Source organism: Aulostomus chinensis, chromosome 18 (assembly GCF_037954235.1).
Source record: "Aulostomus chinensis isolate RoL2024-O1b breed Wild chromosome 18, RoL_Achi_v1.0, whole genome shotgun sequence".
Classification (NCBI taxonomy): Eukaryota; Metazoa; Chordata; class Actinopteri; order Syngnathiformes; family Aulostomidae; genus Aulostomus; species Aulostomus chinensis.
In genome coordinates, this window is record NC_141337.1 from 10,218,710 (window position 1) to 10,237,371 (window position 18,662).

The following is an 18,662-nucleotide window of genomic DNA, read 5'->3' on the forward strand; positions in this document are numbered from 1 at the left end:
ATAACAGCAGTAAATCATTTAAATCCGGGGATTTATTTCCTCACATTGGTTTCTTTTTGTAAGGCATTGATGGCGATAGTGAGTGTAGGTTCTAGGATTGGCCAGAGGGTGGCACCATAAGCAAAAGTATAACTATAGTTGCAATGCCCAGATTTAGTTTTACCTATAAAAAGGCAAAAGCACACGTTTGGAAGTGTTTTTTTGTGTTAATGGTAGGTTGCCTCCCCCTGTCTATCAGGGCGTGACCTCACCTTTCATCCGTCTTGACGCCTCCTGACAGAACTCACGAGACTAATCAAGAGAACGTGTGAGGAGGGAAGAGAAAGTAAAAGACAGCACATACACATTCCAGTTTTGTTCTGAGTTTAATCGCTGAAACGGATAATGAAGCTCTTTTTTTTCTTCTTCCTTTTTTTTGTTGTTTTGTTTCAGCAGCATCCCTGAATGTCCTTGGGTGACCTTAACTTGCTCCATGACACAACAAAACCAGAGTGTGACCATTTCAAGTCTGATTTCAGAAATCCACCATTGCTCCCTCTGTCTCTCTCTCTCTCTCTAGCTGAGGTTCTGCAGCACGTTTGTTTCTCAGGTACAGAGCAGCTAAAGAACCAGGGGTTGTGGTTTGTATGTGATAAGTTTGGGCCTCATTTTATACACGAGTGAATTTTTTTTTTCTTTCTTTTTCAATTCTTTTTTCTTAAATACATAACACAATCAGTGATATTCAAACAAAACAGACCACAACACCCTGATGTGTATGTGCATTATCTAAAGTCTGACTTGACAGCATACTGATTGAATAGAGCACTGGGTTTACTGCACTGCAGAGGCAAAACACACCACGAACCACACCAGCCACACAGTTGCCATGGAGAAGATAACACTGATGGAGTCAGGCTGTGGTCGCAATGCCCGTATACGTGCAATGTTGTTTGACTCCCTTTTAGGGATTGCTTTCCCATCCCCGGAACTATAGAACAAATATAATGGGAAGGCAGCAAGCCTTGTGGTTTTACAAATTATCACCGTTATAAAATCATTAGAGCCCAGTTGCATGCAGTGTTGTTCAATTGGGCTGGTTTTTTTTTATTACTATTTTTTTTATTTATTAATTTTTTTTCCTTTTTCTTTTCTTTTCTTTTTTTTGTTTTTGTTTTTTTGCACAGAGCATTCGAGGTGTTCGATGAGCAGAGACCACAGCATTCCCACGTAAAATAGGACCGCTACCGGAGTTCATATCTCGAGTCTTTTCTCTTCAGAAACCCAAAGCTCGCATTCAACATATAACCAAAAAAAAAAAAAAAAAAAAAAAGGAAAAAAGAAAAAAAAAAACAGCAAAGGTGAGCCCATTTAATCAGCACCATCATTATACCAACAATTCCACAAGAATGAAAGTATAACACGTCCAAATAACATTTCCAGTACCAAGACAGCGAGGGACATATGACTGTACTGAAAAAAAAAGACACTGAAAACAGTAAACAAAATATGAGTCGCTAAAAAAATAGATATTCCCTGCCCTCAACCAGACTTAAAAATAACACAATCAACACAGTAAATAATGGAACATGAGTTCACTCAGGTCCAAAATGTGTTTGAGTTTCCATCGCAGCACCACCCCCCCCAAACAAGAAAAAAAAAACTGGCAAAGGCAGCGTCTCTGAGCTCCTCCTTTCTCTTTGCTCTTAAAAAATAGATGTATACTAAATTCATACGATATTTCAGAACTAAATTCACAAATGGGGATAATCAGAACCATAACTTACAGAAATGTCCTTGCAAAGGTCATAATATGGTGATTTTATTTCTGAGGTTTTTTTTATGTTTGTTTTTTGTTTTTGATATATATACTTTTTTTTGCTTTCCCGTATGCATATGACATGAAAACATCTTCCGTCATTTAAATGCTTGGTCAGCTGAAAACAAGAGCACCATGGGAGAGAAAGTCAAAGTGTGTGTGCGCGTGCGTGCGTGTGTGTGTGTGTGTGTGAGGGGGGGGGGGGGTTCGAATACTGTAATGAAGAATCCAGATGTGCCCGATCAATATGACAGTCAGTCCCGCTCAGACTCTGCCCCTGCAGCAGGAAGGAGAAGGGAGAGAGAGAGAGAGAGAGAGAGAAGAGAGAGGTGGTGGGACATCTTCCCTCTAACCCAAAAGCCTCTTCTTCCTCCTTCTCTCCTCTTCATTCAGTTTTGTCAAGTAGATGCCAAGAAGTAGCTCAGTGCTTTTTTTTATTCTTTCTTCTTTTGAAAAGTTGCATGATTTCACACGTCTTTGTTGTTGTTGTTGTTGTTGTTGTTGTTTTCTTTCTTTCTCGTCCCCCAGAGTTAGAGGAGCAGACTGGTAGTCAAAGAGTTTCAGGTAGGTTTGTGTGTTTGTGTTCCATTACTGTCTCTCAATTCTCTCCTCAGAAGCAGTGGTTCTTCATGGTCAGTGGTCACAAAGACTACTCATACTCAAGGAACTGTTTATGGTAGAATAAGAGATACCTAAAGGGGGGGAAAAAATGAAACATTGGTCATGTGACTAACTGATAACATTTAAATGCAAACCATATTCTGCTTAAGGTTATATTCTGAAGAAGGTGTTTATATGTGCCGCAGCTGTGGGAATAATCACGTTTATATCTTGGTTGGCATATTCCCAAGAGACTCTCCTTTGCGCGCGGAGCACACGCAATAAAACTGCTATATTTCCACTTTGTTGCTAGGCAACCATGCTGAACTTCCGGTTCACTTACGTAATATTAAAATCATTCATGAACAAAGACCCCAAAGATATCCCAAGAAAACACAAGCCACAAATAGTAACGTAATTACATAAAAAAGTACTTCATGGAGCCTCTGGGTTGTCATGGCAACGTGTAGACACGCCCCTTTTACTGTCTTGCATATACCTGTTTCGCAAATAAGCTAGCAAGACTCCTTGCTAACTGAACACGTGGGAAGTCGTCCAATGTCTCATTTGGTAGCACGATCTGGTATTATGTAATGTTTTTTTTCGTCCATTCTTACCCTTCGCTATCAAGTACATCTTTAATGCTGGCCTTGGTGATTATGGCGTCGTCACATTTGAACCACTGGTCTTTGTGCTGGCGGATGAAGCTGGTGTAGTGGCCACTCTCTAATGTGCCTTGATGGTTGACTACTGCAAACAAGGAATACCTGAGAATGACAGACATGAAGAGATTTTAATATGAAAAGAAAACGCAGCCGGGGTTGAAACTGAGGGCCGGGGGGGGGGGGGGGGTGTCATTTATCCAGGAACGGTGTCCCATTTCTGAGTAGATGTGTCTAGTTCCAATAGGATCAGTACATCATGCGGTGTGCCAGTGGGGTCTAAACCCCTCACCCCCCCTACAACAGGTTTTGAGTCTACATACTCAGACTATCTGCGCAACAGAAAGACCTGCCTGTCTGGGGAACAGACTTCATTCTAATAATAAAAAGAGCCTCACATTTCCACAAAAACATTTGGGTGCCCACAGACAACCTGTCAAGACTGTGTGCAGGACCAGGTCCCTGGTGAACGTCTCCAGTAATTACCATGGGTGAAGACATCACAGCGGCTTCTAATTGATTTAATTTGGGAAAGTCATAGTCTGCTGATTTAGGTCATTAGCGTGTGCTGCTGTGCGAGGGTGATGTCAGCGCTGCTGACAGCGGGGTGTGTTCATAAAAGTGTTTGCTGTGATAATAAGCGTCCCGAGATACTCACTTATTGTCATTGTTTAATACGTCAACCGTCTGTTGATACTGCCCATTCATTCTGCTCTCTTTACTGTGGGAATCGGGACAGAAACAAAAAACACAGAAGACATTATTAGTGCTGCAAGCCTGTGTAAACATGTGTTCCTGAGGCGTCCACTAGGTGGCAGGATTACACCATTTACAAAGGCAGATATATTTTGTTTCATGTCACTCTAATTCTCTTCTTCTCTCATCTCTCTCTGAACAGAGCTGAATGGATGCTACAGTCAGAGGGTGGGGCGCAACCACTGCTGCATGCTCGACTGCCACTAGTATATATTCATATGCAGCGCTGAATGAGGCGGATTTAGCCTTGTACTACTGTGAATACACAGTATGTATTGTCTGTGCACATGTGTAGGCATTAAAATGCATGAAGGAGAAGCTTCTATGGGATTCACAGTCAAACATCTGTCTTTCTGATGCCTCATGCTGGCTGTAAACATTTAGTTGATGGGAAACGGTGGTAGGTTGTTACTGTTCCATTCTCACCTGGATGCCATGAAGGGCGTCATGTCCAACTCTAGAGGAAAGGAAACGTATGTAGTGATCTTCCTCCGCAGTTTAGCAGAGTGCTCAAACCGCTGGAGATGGCCAAAGAGAGAGGATGAGAGAAGAGAGGGGGGAAGGGGCAGAAAAAATGGCAAGCGAGAGAGAGAGAGAGAGAGAGAGAGAGAGTGGGGGAAAGAGTGAGGGGGAGGGGGGAGTGGGGAGTGGGGGGAGGGTAGAGAGAGAAAACATATTTAGAAATAACAAGCATCATCATTACAATACAAAAATACAACAAAACAAGTGAAAAGTGGAAATCCTTGTTTCCCTGAGCGGCTGTCACACATTCATGCCTCCATAACAAGATAATAAGAGGCTTGGATTGATCTAGCTGTTAGTGCAGCTTCTTCCTCTGAATATCATAAATACATGATGGGCGTCCAATACTGTAAATAAAACATGGATGAAGGAGGACTGTTTGAGTCATTTAAATCATAGGTGTCCTGGGACATCGAAGAAATGGGCTAAACAAGACAAGGTAACCCACCAGAATTGATTTATGAACCCACTTTTGCACAAGCTATACACCAGACAGCTGAGTTAATACAAATTTTGAATTTTGCCTCGACCAGATGTAAGGCTGTGGATGCATAAACCCATATTTCTGCACTAGAATCTGGTTTAAACCTACAACTGGAGGATCTTTCCAGCGGCATTAAAAGCCACTTGTATCTGCTTGACTGAAGTAAGACCCAATATCAGATCTAAGACTAGACCCTGAAATCAACCATGTGACAACTGACAGGTAACGTAGCAGGAGATAGTCGCTGACTGACTCACTTTGAGATGGAAACATGCTACGATGGGGAGCTTCTTCATTGTCAGCTGTTTGGTGGACTCCTGGTAACTATGGCAACCACCACACTTGATTTTGGCACTGCTTCCTAGATGCTCGGGCCGTGTAAACCTGCAGAGGGAGGAAAGATATATAAAGGAAGTTGGAAGATGGTTAAGAGCATGTGAGTAAAAAAGAAAAGAACCTTGTTATAGTTTTTGTGAGAAATCTTTTGTTATATCACGCGTGTTCTTTAATGATGTCATTTGCGCCCTGCTACACTTGTCTTGTCACAGAACCCAGGAACGAAGCCGGTCTTTCAGATATCTGATTGCTTGCGCATCAATTCTGCCTACAGATTTTTGGTGCATCCACTCTGTATGTCAATAAACCCAACCCAGAACCCTGCTGCTGGTATTGCCAACGCCTCTATCACCACGGCAACAGTACCAACCAGTTCTGTACCTTTAAGAGACTTGCTGCAGCAACTAGGGGTGTGTGAAGAGCTGCAGTAGGGGAAAAAAAGTCAGAGGGAAAGGAAGCAAGAGAAAGAGGAGAGGAGGGGTGGGGTGACATGAATGTGAGGTGGAGGGGGGGCATGGGGGGGAGGAATCAGGTGGACAGGGGAGGGAATGAGATAAGATAAAGAGAGGAGGAGAAGAAATTGCAAGAATGAAGAGGCAGTAGAGGAGGTATGAGAGGTCACACAGCGATTCTGCCAATCTGGCTGCGATGGGAGATGAGATCCAGGTATAACAGGGCTTTTGTGCCTGAGTGCACCTCACATGTGACCCCACGTACACGTGCGGGAACAAGTGAAAATGATTTGACAAGGAGTGGAGATATTTGATATCAAAAAATAAATTGGAGAAGTGGAAGGAAAGACAATGGAATTGGAGCCTATAGCATGGCAATACCTTTGTCCCCGTACAAGTGAGATGAATAGGCCCAACAAAGTTAGCAGATCAGTGCCTCTCTGCTTTAGCACAATTAGCGTAGCGAGTACAAGTTTATCAAATACATCGAGCACTTCAAAGTGTATTGGAGGAACTCTCAATTCAAACCGCTACGAACACTTTAAATCAGGGTGGTGGGGTAATGCTGTCAATCTGAGGGAGGTTTACATGTTATAAACTGAATACCACCCAACATCATTTTAAATATAGCAAGAAAGGGAGTTTTTAGGATCAACAAACAAAAAACCTGACCAGGAAGAAACAGATGATCCATCTGGTTTGGTAGAAAACTGAAGCGGTACCTGCGTAGGCAGTCTGTGAGCGTGGTGGACCCTGACAGGTGACTCTCTCCATTGACTGTGCTGCCATCCCCTCCAGGACTTAGAGGCCAGAAAGGTGTTGATGAGCCAGGCAGGTCCAGACTGATATCCCAGAACGGATCTATCGTCGTGGAAACCCCACTGATGAAATGGAGACAAGAAAAGCCATCTTTATATCTGAATATTACATTTAATAAATAATGTACGGCTGTGTGTGTTCAGGGGTTGTGTCACACATTACGAGTCGTGATGAAAGAATGATGACATGGATGGCAATACATGAGCTTCAATTCACAGGGGCTCTACAGATTTTGATCGAGTTTTTTCTTAAAGCCTGCTGGGAGATTGAGTGTGTGCATGTGCATAATATCCACACTATTCTTCAAGGTGCATTTGCAATCCAATGAAGTGTTTAAATTGGCTTTACATAAGAAATATGTATTATTACAGCCCAATAACTGTGATGACTTCAGCCAGGGCAAAAAAAAAAAAAAATGGAGGTTCATACGTAAAAAAGAAGATTGTCTTCTCAGATGTGCTGTGGATGCAAAGGGAATTTGTTCTCCCGCACATTAGCAATGTTAAATAGATGAGTCATGATGCTGTAATACCCAGAGGTACCAGCAGGTGGCTCAGAATGCAAGTGGGCATGCAGTCACAGGACATCAATTTAATGCCACCTAAACAGTGAAAGGTTGCACTTTTTCCTCTTCTCTACCTACAAAATATGTCATTTTACTATTGCTAATATTTCAGTTTCATTGTAAAGAATGATTTACGCACAGAGTTGTGACTCTAACTGGCTGTTTTCAGATTAGACTGCAGATAAATGAACTGCAGCAAGCACCCAAGTAGTGAATCTGCAGAGCGGCGCAGTGAACAGCTTACACAAGTAGAGGGTCATAACTTCAAAACACAAGTGCACATACACTTAATAGTGGAAAGAGTCAAACAGGGCACATCGTGTGTCTTGTAGCTAAAACTTTTAAAATGAACAATACCCTTTCAAAGATTCTGGGAGGACAAAAGAATTCTTATGAGACACAAAGGAGATGTGGGACACAAGATACGTTGGAGTCCATGTCCTAAAACAGGTCTGAAGGGGATCTTTATCTCTTTAATTTATGGTGAGAATGGTACATCAGCAGTGAAAATAACTGCAGGGCAGGTAAGGTTGCACTGAGCTGGGACCCAGCTTGCCTGCTAGTCTGGGTGAGGTGCTTTGCGGGTTCAGTGCAGCGTGTTAGTGTTAATGTGACAGGACAGCTCGAGGGAGCAGGCAGACAACGCTCAAGTTGTGCTGCTGTCTAGACAACCCCCCTTACAGTAGCTCAGGAGGGACAAGGCCTTCAAATAAATGTTGCAGTGGCGAGGACACAACCAGTTGTCCACCATATCTGGGAGGACGGTGCGTGAAGAACGACAGACGGATGGAGAGATTGGGGGAGTGAAAGAAGCAGAATTGGATCTGATGCAATGATCTACCAAGAAAAATAGACAGCGAATATATCGACTTTGTTTCAGTGAACGCTAAACAAACACTTACTGGCATACTTGACAGGTAACATCTGATTGCAGCCCCCCAGTGAAGATTTGGTCAATGATGCAGTTACAGTGGTTTGGATTGTTGGCCTTCTTCCCATTGTCGTCTCCTGCAGAGAGAAGAGGGTAGAAACAAACACAACCTCTTCAGCACCTGTGAAGGACTCCATTCTCACGTTCCCATTCCCCTGCAGCGTACCCTCTCTGGCACTTCAAGACTGGGTTCTCTAAAGCCAATCACAGCCGGCGTTACTGCGTGGTCTGTTGCACTGCAGTAAGGCCTATTGACATTCCTCCCACTGCTTACTAGCTGTCCCCTCGGTACACACCATTGTCAGTCTCCTTCAGTATGCTTCCAGTGAAATAAGCTACTGTGGGTAGATCTAAGGTATAACTCAAAATGCAGCAGCAGACAGTCGGTGACACAGTCCTAGACATTCAATCTTTCCACTGACGCTGCTCTTTGCTGCATTTGCTATTCAGCCAGACAAGCCACAATCCTGGACTGACAGAAACTATTCAAGAACCAAGGGGGTAGGTTTCCATATGGATGGTAGGACCTGTCCCTTCCAATATTAGCTGAGGACAGAACTGTCCCCATATTGAAGTGAACTCGTTCACCTTATGTTTGGAGTTATTGCTCTGTTCAGCAGCCGAATCGGAGTTACGAGTCATGACTTTCAGATAGCACTAGCAGCTACTTTACAGATGAGTTAACAGTGCAGTGGACTGAGAGTCTTAGCGTTTGTACATCAGAAAATTGTGATGACACTAAACTGACTTAGAGCACTTTAACTATTTATATACACATATAGCACATCATGCTCACAAAACTACAACTACTCTGTCCACTGTAATCTGGAATAGCATCAACTAGACCTGCTCAATCCTGCAGCCTAATGAAAAGACAGAAAGGCAGAAACCAAATTATGGATGTTAAAAAAAAAAAAAAGAAGGCAAATGTTTTGGTCCACTTTAGCCTTTTGATATGCACTGTGATGGTCTTGACACTTTACCTTCTACATAACATATATTATTAAACATGAGATTTGCAGATTTATTTGCCAAATCCTAGTATTATACAGCACATAACAATAAAGAATGTCATTTAAAACTTACTGACTGGTGCACTTAATAGAAGTAAAGACAGAGAGTACAGCCCCGGTGTATAGATGGCAGTGTATATTCACTTCTTTACCTGAGGACGATCATCAGATCTTTTAGAAAATGTTTTTTTTCTTCATTTGCTCTCGACACAAATATGTATTTGAAAACTTTTCAACCACTTTCCAATTTGAGCAGTTTTTGGCAACACTTCTCACACCCACATGATACAAAAAAGAGAGAAGAGACATCACGAGGGGGGCTGATCGTGGTGTTTCCTCCAGTGTTGAGACCAAACATGTGCAATTGTCAAGAACACAAATGCAATTTCAAAAAAAAATAAAAAATAAAAACCCATCAAGATAAACCCTAACTGCACTTGACAGCAACATGAAAGGAGTGAAGGGAATCTTACTGATGGTGTCCCCTTTGCAGTGCCTGTGTAGAACATCCAACGCTGCGATGAGGAACTCATGGGCATCCTGCTGCTCGTAGCCTGCGAGGTGACGTGCGTGAGTCCACACCAAATGCAGCAGCCGGAAGGGAATGTGGGGAGAACGGTGGCCCGAGTAGAACTGAGAGTGAGGAACAAACATTGGCGAGGTGGTTACGGGTGACGTTCAGCTTGGCATGTGTTTTTTTTTTTTTACGTGTTTGGTGCATCATGTTTTATCAACCCTTTGCTAATTTACGTTCATAATTAATTCAGTTAAGTGGAACTGATTAGACTAGCAGCTCTTTTTAAAAGGCTCCGTCAGTTATGAATCAATTTTGCCACGTGTCACCTGACGGGTTATCTAGAGAGGGAAGGCGAGGCACAAGACAAAGTGGCTGGAGCAAAAAACATCCATCAGAAAAGAAGTCTCTTAGTTACCATGGGAATTAAGAGTGAGTCACAATCCAGGTCAGGGTCGGAAGATGTGAGTAGAAAGTAACAGAGCTGAGCTCAGCACAAGAGTTCGCACTACGGTGAAGTTCCAAGCGGAGCTCATTAATACCAGAGATGGCTCTTGTTTCTCGACACACAGATGCTACACCGCACCTCTCTTTATTCTCTACTTTCTCTCTTTCGTAGGTCTTGATTGAGCTGTGAGAGGGAAAAATCATGCCGCTCCGACATCCCCTTTTGAATCTTACAGGCTCTGCCTTTCTCAACAGCTTGAAGGTGGTTGACAAATGCAATGAAGTGACAAGAAGAAGAAAAAGAAGAGGAGTTTTAAAAAAAAAAAAGCTGAGAGAGTGACTGATCAAAGCTTGCTACGCCTCTCACTTCGAAGTTCGGTGCACATGAAGTCAGGAGATAGCTTTTGAGAACGACATGAAGGTGTGTTGGAAGTAATCAATGAGATAAGAGATTTGGGGATAGGGTATGGTGGGGAAAACTGTTGAAGATGTGTTGAGAACTCTATCAAAGGGTGTTTAAAAGGATTAATTTCTACTGGATGACTGACCCTGAATTTTCTAGTCACAGACAGTAGGGTACTCAATCAATGTCTGCCTCCCAGGGTGATGATGGAGGTGAGTGATTACCTACTTCATGTGTTGTATTCAGCCAACTGAGACAGACCAGGGACTGTGCGTGTGCGTGTGTGTAGCAACACTTGCCATCTGCGAGTGCATATATACCGGGAAGTGAGAGGGTGTAAGAAAAAAAAAAAGAAAGAAGAGAGAGGCAGTGTGGGAGCGGCGATTACATAACATTCAAGGCCGACGGGTTTGCTGGATGGAAAATGATACATTTTTGTATAAAAGAGCTGTGATTTTGAGGATGCGCAACATAGGTCTGATCAGTCGGGTTCAGCTGCTATTACTGAATTGTATTTGTTTATTTGTACGAGTCTCAGTATGTTCCTTTCAGGCAGGATTTTTCTGTGTACTCCATCACCCTCTTTGGTTTTGACAAAAAAAAGTGTAAAATTGACTTAGCTTCTTGCACTGAGAGATAATGTTTGGTTTATCAAAAAAAGAAAAAAAGAAAAAAGAAAGCAAGAAAATTTTAGGCGCATTTATACACGTAAAGTGCTCATCTTACCTCCTGAAACAGCTGCGACATCTCACACACCAGACAGGAGTTTGATTGCATCTCGCACTTGTGTCTGTCAGAGAGAAAGAAGTCTCGCAGCAGCGGTGTGTGTGTTAGGGCTTGAACAATACAGTTCATGAAACATGTGTTGCCCAGATTTATTAACCCTCGTAAACCTGCAGGACAAGAAGAGAAGAGGGGCAGGGGAGTATTAACAATGTGGGAATAATTTAACGTGACATACTGTGGAAAATACTGATTAGAAAAAATAAACATACACATTTGTAGAACCTACTGACTCCATCGAAGTGCTTTTTTTGTGCATATATGTGTGTGTGTGTGTGTGTGTGTGTGTGTGCGCGCGCGCGTGCATGTGTGAGATTGGAAAATCAACAATATGGTGTTGGGTCAGGTTTGCCAGCTGAACAGTGTGTGTCCTGAAGCAGAACCCAAAGCTGTGAATGGGTTCATTTACGAGTGAGAAGCTACAGTCCTCCAGTGATGGCCAGTAGAGCAGGTGAGACACAGCAAGCTATTGGGTGTAATCCAATTGAGTAAAGGTTTGGTTCTGGAAGAGAGTGCTCAGCAAGGGCTTAAATACTTTAGAACGGTCCCGGTGCACACAAACACATGAACACAGTGTGGTGCCAAATGAAGGCTATAAACCTTTCAAAGATTTAAAAAAAAAAAAACAGAAAAGGAAGAAAAAGGTGATGGATGACAAGAATAGATGTACAAAAATCAGAGAAACATGGAGATAAGAAGAAGAAACCAAAGCAAAGGATCACTGAGACAATAGAACATGGAGAAAACAAGGCCTTGGAGGTAGGGAACAGTGTGTTCCGTCTCTCCCACTCTACTGCCTGTGAGGCTGTCCGGTCCTGTTGACCTTGATACTACACTTAAATGCATGATTGACCCAAGTACACTTATGCATACACACTCCTCAGTTATAGGAAATCCTCCCTGCATACACAAATACACAAAACACACACGCATGCTCACCTATGGTACAGTTTGTAGTGATTTTCCTCCGCTTTGGATTGTGTCGTAATAACTCTAGCTCCCTCTTGGTAGGTTCCCACGTTGTGTATTTCTCCCCTATGCCTGTAGAAACAAAGACGTAGATATGAGAAAGCATCCAGGCAATATAAAGCAGTATTATGTTCTAAACATAAAGCTATACCTTGCAATTTCCAGGCTTTTCTCTGTTCCTCTTTGGCAATCTGCTCCATATCTTTGTCGTATATGTAGTCTTGACACACAAAACAGTATATTCCACCGTATAATAAGTCTATTGCTGGAGGCAGGAAGTAGAGAGAGAGAAAGAAGAGCAAGCGAGAGAGAGATATTACATCGTTATTCCAATCAGTATCACAAACGCAGGAAATTATATTTGAATTCAACCTCAAATCAAGTCTGAATTTCCCACTTCACAAATCATGTTTCCATCTAATTGCTTGAGTTAAACAATGTTAAGTCAGAGAATGGAAGTGTATTTGCCAGCAACCCCACCTATCTGTTCAACTAACATACCATTCCACTTCCACTCTCAAACTCCACGGCAACCGTACCTCAGCTCTGTTGCCGTGACAACCTATTTTTAGCCTGGTCAGACATTTTTATGTTTTTGGTGCTACCCACGCTGAGAATGTGTGCTAGCACATCATGTGATGAAAAAAAAAGAAAGAAAAAAAACCCAGATGTATCTTATGCTTCCAAGATAAGTGGTGAATTGTGTGTTCCTGTCTGGACAACAGCACCATGGCCAAGAAAGAAATGGAGAGAAAAACATCACTGACAGTGACAGGATGAAGATAGGACACGATGAGTCTTTCTTGAGTGAAGGACAAGAGCAAAGAATGAGAGAATGTAAAAGGTGGATGATGTTGCTAGGAAAAGGAGGAGAAAGAGATGTGAAAGGGTCTTGCTATCCAGCAGCCTAGCAGATGGGAGAGTTTGGATTCATTTGGTTAGAGGTGGAGATGAACAGACTTAAGTGCTAATGTCAGAGAGGCTCCTGTGGAAAGCTCAGAACTAATTAACACTGTATTATTACACTTGGGTGTGTGTGTGTGTGTGTGTGTGTGTGTGTGTGTGTGTGTGTGTGTGTGTGTGTGTGTGTGTGTGTGTGTGAGACCAAACTGCTGGAATCCATTAAATCAATTAAAGCCATTCAGGGAAATAGTGAGCATAGTGAGTCCCCCATTTCAACATGTAGCTCTCCTTGTCAGGCTAACAAATCATCCAAATGTTCCTGACAAGTGTCATTGTCTTATTTAGTGTAATTAGCAAGCGGCAACTTTGAGTCCCAGTCGTCCGTAGCTGAGGACTAGCAATGTGTGGCCTTCAAATACATCATCAAACAAGTTATTAACCAAGATGATGATAAATAGACAGAGGATAGACAAAGGACTTGCTAGGGATGCACGGTAATATTGGCCGTCGTCAGTATCAGCAGATGTGAGTGATCTTTAAAACATATCAGAGTCAATCCCATAGCCAATATTCATATGGGCTCCATTTTGCTCATATCTCTTCATCTTTGCACATCATCCATCATTTATAATGGAGAAACAATCAAGTAAATATGTAATTTATGGAATATTCTTAATATTTTGAAGGATTTTTTTTTTTAAAGCAACAGTTTTTCAGTATGTAAGTATCATAAAGCTGTGTTTTTCTACACACAATATAGGCACTGGTTTAACATCAGGTTTCAGCTGAAGCAGTTGCAAATATATAGGCAAAAAATGTGGACTTTGGAGGCATTAAGGAATCCAAAAGTGGCTTGTGTGTAACTGAGTGAATGAGGCAATAAATGTAAAGTTAGGGTAAAGAGGCCACCATAAACACCTTCACTTATATCTGCTGCAGTCCCTCCCATTCGCTTGGCAAGCTGGCAGGAAAAATCGTTCCATCTTTGGCCATTGATCACGTGGAACCCAAAATATTTCAGCCCTCTTCCTTTCCGATTCCTCAGAGCTTTGACCGTACAACGAGCGCAGCTTTACCGCTCACCACGTTTATTCATCATTTTCATTTACTTAAAGGCCAGCAGGGCCAGAACGGGTTGAGCTGACAGTACATTTTAAGAAAGTTAGATCGGAGGGGAAAGCGAGTGAATAGCAAGAAAAATTAGTCTGCTATGCTTTTTTTGACTTTAAATGTTTCATTGAACAAGTCATTAAAGTTTAAATATTTCATGTTTCACCCACATTCCAAAAGAAGTTTGATTAAACAATGACAGCCCTAGAGTGTAGTGGCTTAAACTCATCATTTCAGTGCCTAAGGCATCCCCACCGGAAAGGTAGTGTGCTGGGTTTACAGTCACTCAGAGGAGAAATTCGTCGCCCACAGTGATGGTGTTCTCCCTCACTGATAATAGCTGAGGCTGCAGTGTGTCACTCACAAGGGTGCATGGGAGTAAAACTGACACAACGGGATTGATAATTGGTTGTACTGCATGATAACATTGATATCATTTATCATAAAACTTTTCCTGAACAACCTTGGAAGAGTAGAGTAACCAGGTGGCTTACCTAGATTGTGTCGCTTGTTTCTTGCGTGCTCGTGGATATGTTTCTTCGTAAAGCAACCGAAAAAGACGCAGTAGAGACAAGAGTGGAGTCTGTTCAGGTGGGCGCCACACATGTGACAGATACAGGACTTGGCCTGGAGAGAACGACATGAAGGAAGGGTAGGGGATGTGGGGGTGTGGGGGGGGGGGGGTGAGAATGAGGGGAGGGGACAGTCAGAAAATTCATAGCAACAAGACCCAAGTATGAGCTGAACTGTAAAGCAGTATGAGCAGAACTTTCTATCCTCCAGTCAGTCACACAAACACCTGGGAAAACACGTCTGAATGAACCTGATAGTGAGACCACTACAGGATCACTGCGCCTCAATGCAGGTCAAGAAAAAATATTTCCCAATCAATTTTACTGAACGCATCCTGTGTACGAGGGGATTTACTGCTTGGAAGGCCGACCGGTGAAGGCGGTGAGCAGCAAGTGTCAAAGCACTAACGGCCGAGTGATTGGTTTGCCTACAGCACCCAGAGGTAATCATTTGAAGTGAGCACCAGATCTCCTCTGATACAAAGTTTCTTGATGTTTGTTTCATTTTGTATAAACGCAAAAAAGAAGAAAGTAAGGGAATCATCGTCAAATCTGCCCCAAATGCCTTCTGACGGACAATAAACATGACTAGCAGAAGTAACTAAAATAGCTAGAGAGGCCAATAGCGCGCCACTCACTGCATGTGAAACCTCAAAACCACACTGACGTTTCCACAGCTGCGCGACCATTAAAAACACCTTGGACCGTGAGACCCTTTGAACAATTAGCACATCAGCGAATGTCAATATTTTCTGTAGTTATCACCCTTGGCTAAATTGCTTCTGTTCATAATGTATAAGTGGAGCAGAGATTACTTTATCAGCATTCCTGCTTCTTTGAGAAAGAGAAAATAACAGCGATGATGGAGGGAGAAGCAAGATCGAATCAAAGCTTTCAGGATGCAGATCTGCTGCAATGAGTCGCCCACTAATAGAGAGAAGACAGAGAAAAGAGAGGCGTGTAGCGCTGGAGATAGTTACAAGGTTTCAGTTTCTGAGTACACAGAATGCACTGACTGAAATCGGTTCATTGAACGGACTCAAATGCTCTCACACACTTCTTCATGGACAGGACATGAACCAAACAGCCTCGTACTGGAGATGCAATAGTAAAAACTAACACCATCTGAACTAGAAATTTGTTGTACCAAACAAAAGACTGTTTCACTTCCTTTACCCTGGAAGACGCACAACACAGTCTGTAAAAATGGGATCACAACTCGGCTACTAAGACCAATTTCTGTGGTGTAACAAAACAATGACATCACACTAAATTACACAGAATGATTTAAACCGCAACATCTAAGACCACAGCACCTTGGATTGATTTTACATTGGCACTCTTCCTGTAAGTCTTTCATCAATCAACAAAGACTATGCAGACATGATATATAGAGTATTAACATCTTTGTGGACTGATTAAACACCATTGAAAGTCAATCAGCTGGAACTGGACATGGAAGCTCCCATTGGCTCAAATGAAATGTCAATCAAAAGGTCAGAGCGCAGCCGGCATTTGTTTGATACAAATACAGGTTCAGCAGACAGAAAACACACTATTAACTAACATGTCAAAAGACAATGGTAGTATGTGTGTGTTTATTAACTTAAAAATGTGTTATGGTCTAAAGACAATTTCTGCCCGAATAAAATCCATCAGTGGATTACAACAAGGCTTCAAAAGCGAGTTGTCTTGATTTTTTAACCACAAATACTCACTTTAAGGAGTCAACAGCATAGCGGGCTCTTTATGTCCTGATGGCCCGTTTGTCAAAATGGTGTCAGTTGTAGTAAAGATTTGAGGAAAGGTGGTTATATTGGTTATATATATTGGTTACCACCCAACTATAGGACAGAACCAAAATGAGGATACTTGAGTTTCAAGTATTGTTTATTTTGAAAAATGTTCACTTGAGTTTACCAGTCAGACTGCTTAAGCATAATAAGCTTCAGATAACCTGTGGGGTACATTTGAAATCAAACAGGGACTATGGCTTTTGTCCACACTGGGAAGATGCTGACTATGAGGAGGAATACATGATATGAAGCAAACAGTACGGATGTTCATATTGGCACCAACTATTGTGTAAATGTATCCTTTTTAAGCATGGGTCTGTGAGAGGTGGCTTGATAAACAGCTGAGTAGGTGGATTTGCATTTGCTTGGATGACCCCCAGAGTATTTTTTATTCTTTCTGTGGGATAACAGATGTGTTGTTAACAGAGAAACACACACACGCACGCATGCACGCACGCACGCACACACACAAAACCCAACGTTTAGATATCTGAATATCTTCTGAACTGGGATGGCTCATCTGTGGGAGTGGGCGAACGCGGTTGGACAATCTGCACAAGTGGGTGGGTGTACGATTGAAATAACAGCGCCATGCAGGGTTACAGCAGTAGCAGGGACCAGTGGACAGAAGGAACATAAGTGATTCAATATTTACTTGTTCATTTGCTTGCTTCAGGGTACATGAGGGGATGGTATTGCATGAAACACATGAATGGTAGGACGCGTTATCACAGAGCGAGGTAGCAAAACTCTCTCCGTGATTTGGCTAAGCATTAATTGGTGTGGGATAGATCCTCGTGCAGGGATATTCAAGCCAGCATTAACAGAATTCATTTTAAGAGAGAAAATTAAATGGAAAACATTAATGTTGAGTACAATGAGTAGACAGTTCATTTTATACACCTTTGTCCACGACAGTAACACCATCCGCCACTCCCTCAGGCTGCTAGCTTACTATTAGCAAAAACACTGCAGGAAAACAATAGAGGTGCCACAACTGTTCAAGACTGCTTTGGAACACAAAGGCAAACAAAACATTCTGTCTTTAAAGAGCAAGCAACAACAACAGAAAAAAAAAGGCTTTCCAATACTGATACCTCACTGTATTTAAATGAGCCTTTTATGAGGGCTGTCAAGACAAGAACATAGTGCTTTGGCTCAATAGCCCAGAAACCCTTAGTTGGACAGAGGGACAAAATCACATCCAGAACCACTGAGATCAAGACTGACATCTAGTGTCTTTAACCTTGTAAGGTGGCATGTTTTCATAAATAAAGGGTACAGGAGATATTAAGGATAGTGTGATGGAGGAGTCTTCATACCAGACATAAAAATGTAACCATGCCTATCCCACCTAGGCAGTGATGCTTCTTAATCCACTTCTCTGCACCAGAAATCCAAAGCAAGAAACTCTGCCACACCTCATTCCCTCCCAACCCTCAGAAGATCAATCCATCCTCCCCTACACCATGGTTCACACAGGCGGTCTATTCCTCAACGTCAGCAGTGCTGCGTCTCTCCACACCCAGGTCTTTTAATGTTCTATTAGAGCAGCTATTGATCAGCCACTGGCTCAGATGACTGGAACAACTGTTGGATGGATAGCAAGCTCATGTTTGTGCTGCGCTAGACTGTATCTGCCATCTGGGATGAGCTCTTTGAGGCAAGTTAGGCTGATGTTCAGACCACGACCCTCTCCGGTGCAAAGCTGCTGATTGATGGAAGAAAAGATCTAGGAGGACATTAGCTGGATGAATAGGTGTCCAATACATGTTTGACGAGAAGATTAGAGGTTTTGATGGTCAAGGCACATGCAACATAAAAATCAAATAACCTCATCACTGTCAGTATGTTCTCAATCTGCCTGTATTATTCCTCCATCAGCATTCCTTGTTATGTAGTCATATAGTCAAACAGAGGTGGTGAGGTGATGAGCTAAAAAGTGAGGGGGAGAGAGAATGACGAGGACAATTACAATGTGGACAAAGGTCTGGCTCTACAGAGTCCGCTCCGACTGCCGCAAAGAACAGACTAGGGAGGGGAGGGGAGAGTCAATACTGTGTAGAGCACTCTAGATGGGAGCAGTGACTCACCATGCTGCCTCACACTCTATTAGCCAAGACATACACACACATATTAACTAGAAGTGCACTGAGAGAACACACTCCTCCGCCAAGGTCTGCGTTACATTTCCAGAAAAATCAATGAAAATGTCCTTATTTCATGA

At 42.5% G+C, this 18,662-nt stretch overlaps 1 protein-coding gene across 2 annotated transcripts in view; it reads right to left on the reverse strand.

Annotated features, from left to right (window-relative positions):
- LOC147245083 (ubiquitin carboxyl-terminal hydrolase 22) overlaps positions 1 to 18,662 on the reverse strand; it is a 27,981-nt gene continuing 9,319 nt past the window's right edge. Inside the window, exons 3-14 of one of the 2 annotated variants that reach the window (XM_086184068.1) lie at positions 14,562 to 14,694; positions 12,206 to 12,319; positions 12,025 to 12,126; positions 11,029 to 11,195; positions 9,412 to 9,571; positions 7,897 to 8,002; positions 6,333 to 6,491; positions 5,080 to 5,206; positions 4,243 to 4,334; positions 3,719 to 3,781; positions 3,016 to 3,165; positions 1 to 2,490 (exon numbers count right to left, since the gene is read on the reverse strand). In XM_086184068.1, coding sequence (XP_086040194.1) covers positions 2,448 to 2,490; positions 3,016 to 3,165; positions 3,719 to 3,781; positions 4,243 to 4,334; positions 5,080 to 5,206; positions 6,333 to 6,491; positions 7,897 to 8,002; positions 9,412 to 9,571; positions 11,029 to 11,195; positions 12,025 to 12,126; positions 12,206 to 12,319; positions 14,562 to 14,694 — 1,416 coding nt within the window. In that variant the 3' untranslated portion in view covers positions 1 to 2,447. The remainder of the gene's footprint in view (positions 2,491 to 3,015; positions 3,166 to 3,718; positions 3,782 to 4,242; positions 4,335 to 5,079; positions 5,207 to 6,332; positions 6,492 to 7,896; positions 8,003 to 9,411; positions 9,572 to 11,028; positions 11,196 to 12,024; positions 12,127 to 12,205; positions 12,320 to 14,561; positions 14,695 to 18,662) is intronic. The other variant, XM_086184069.1, reaches the window with a different exon arrangement.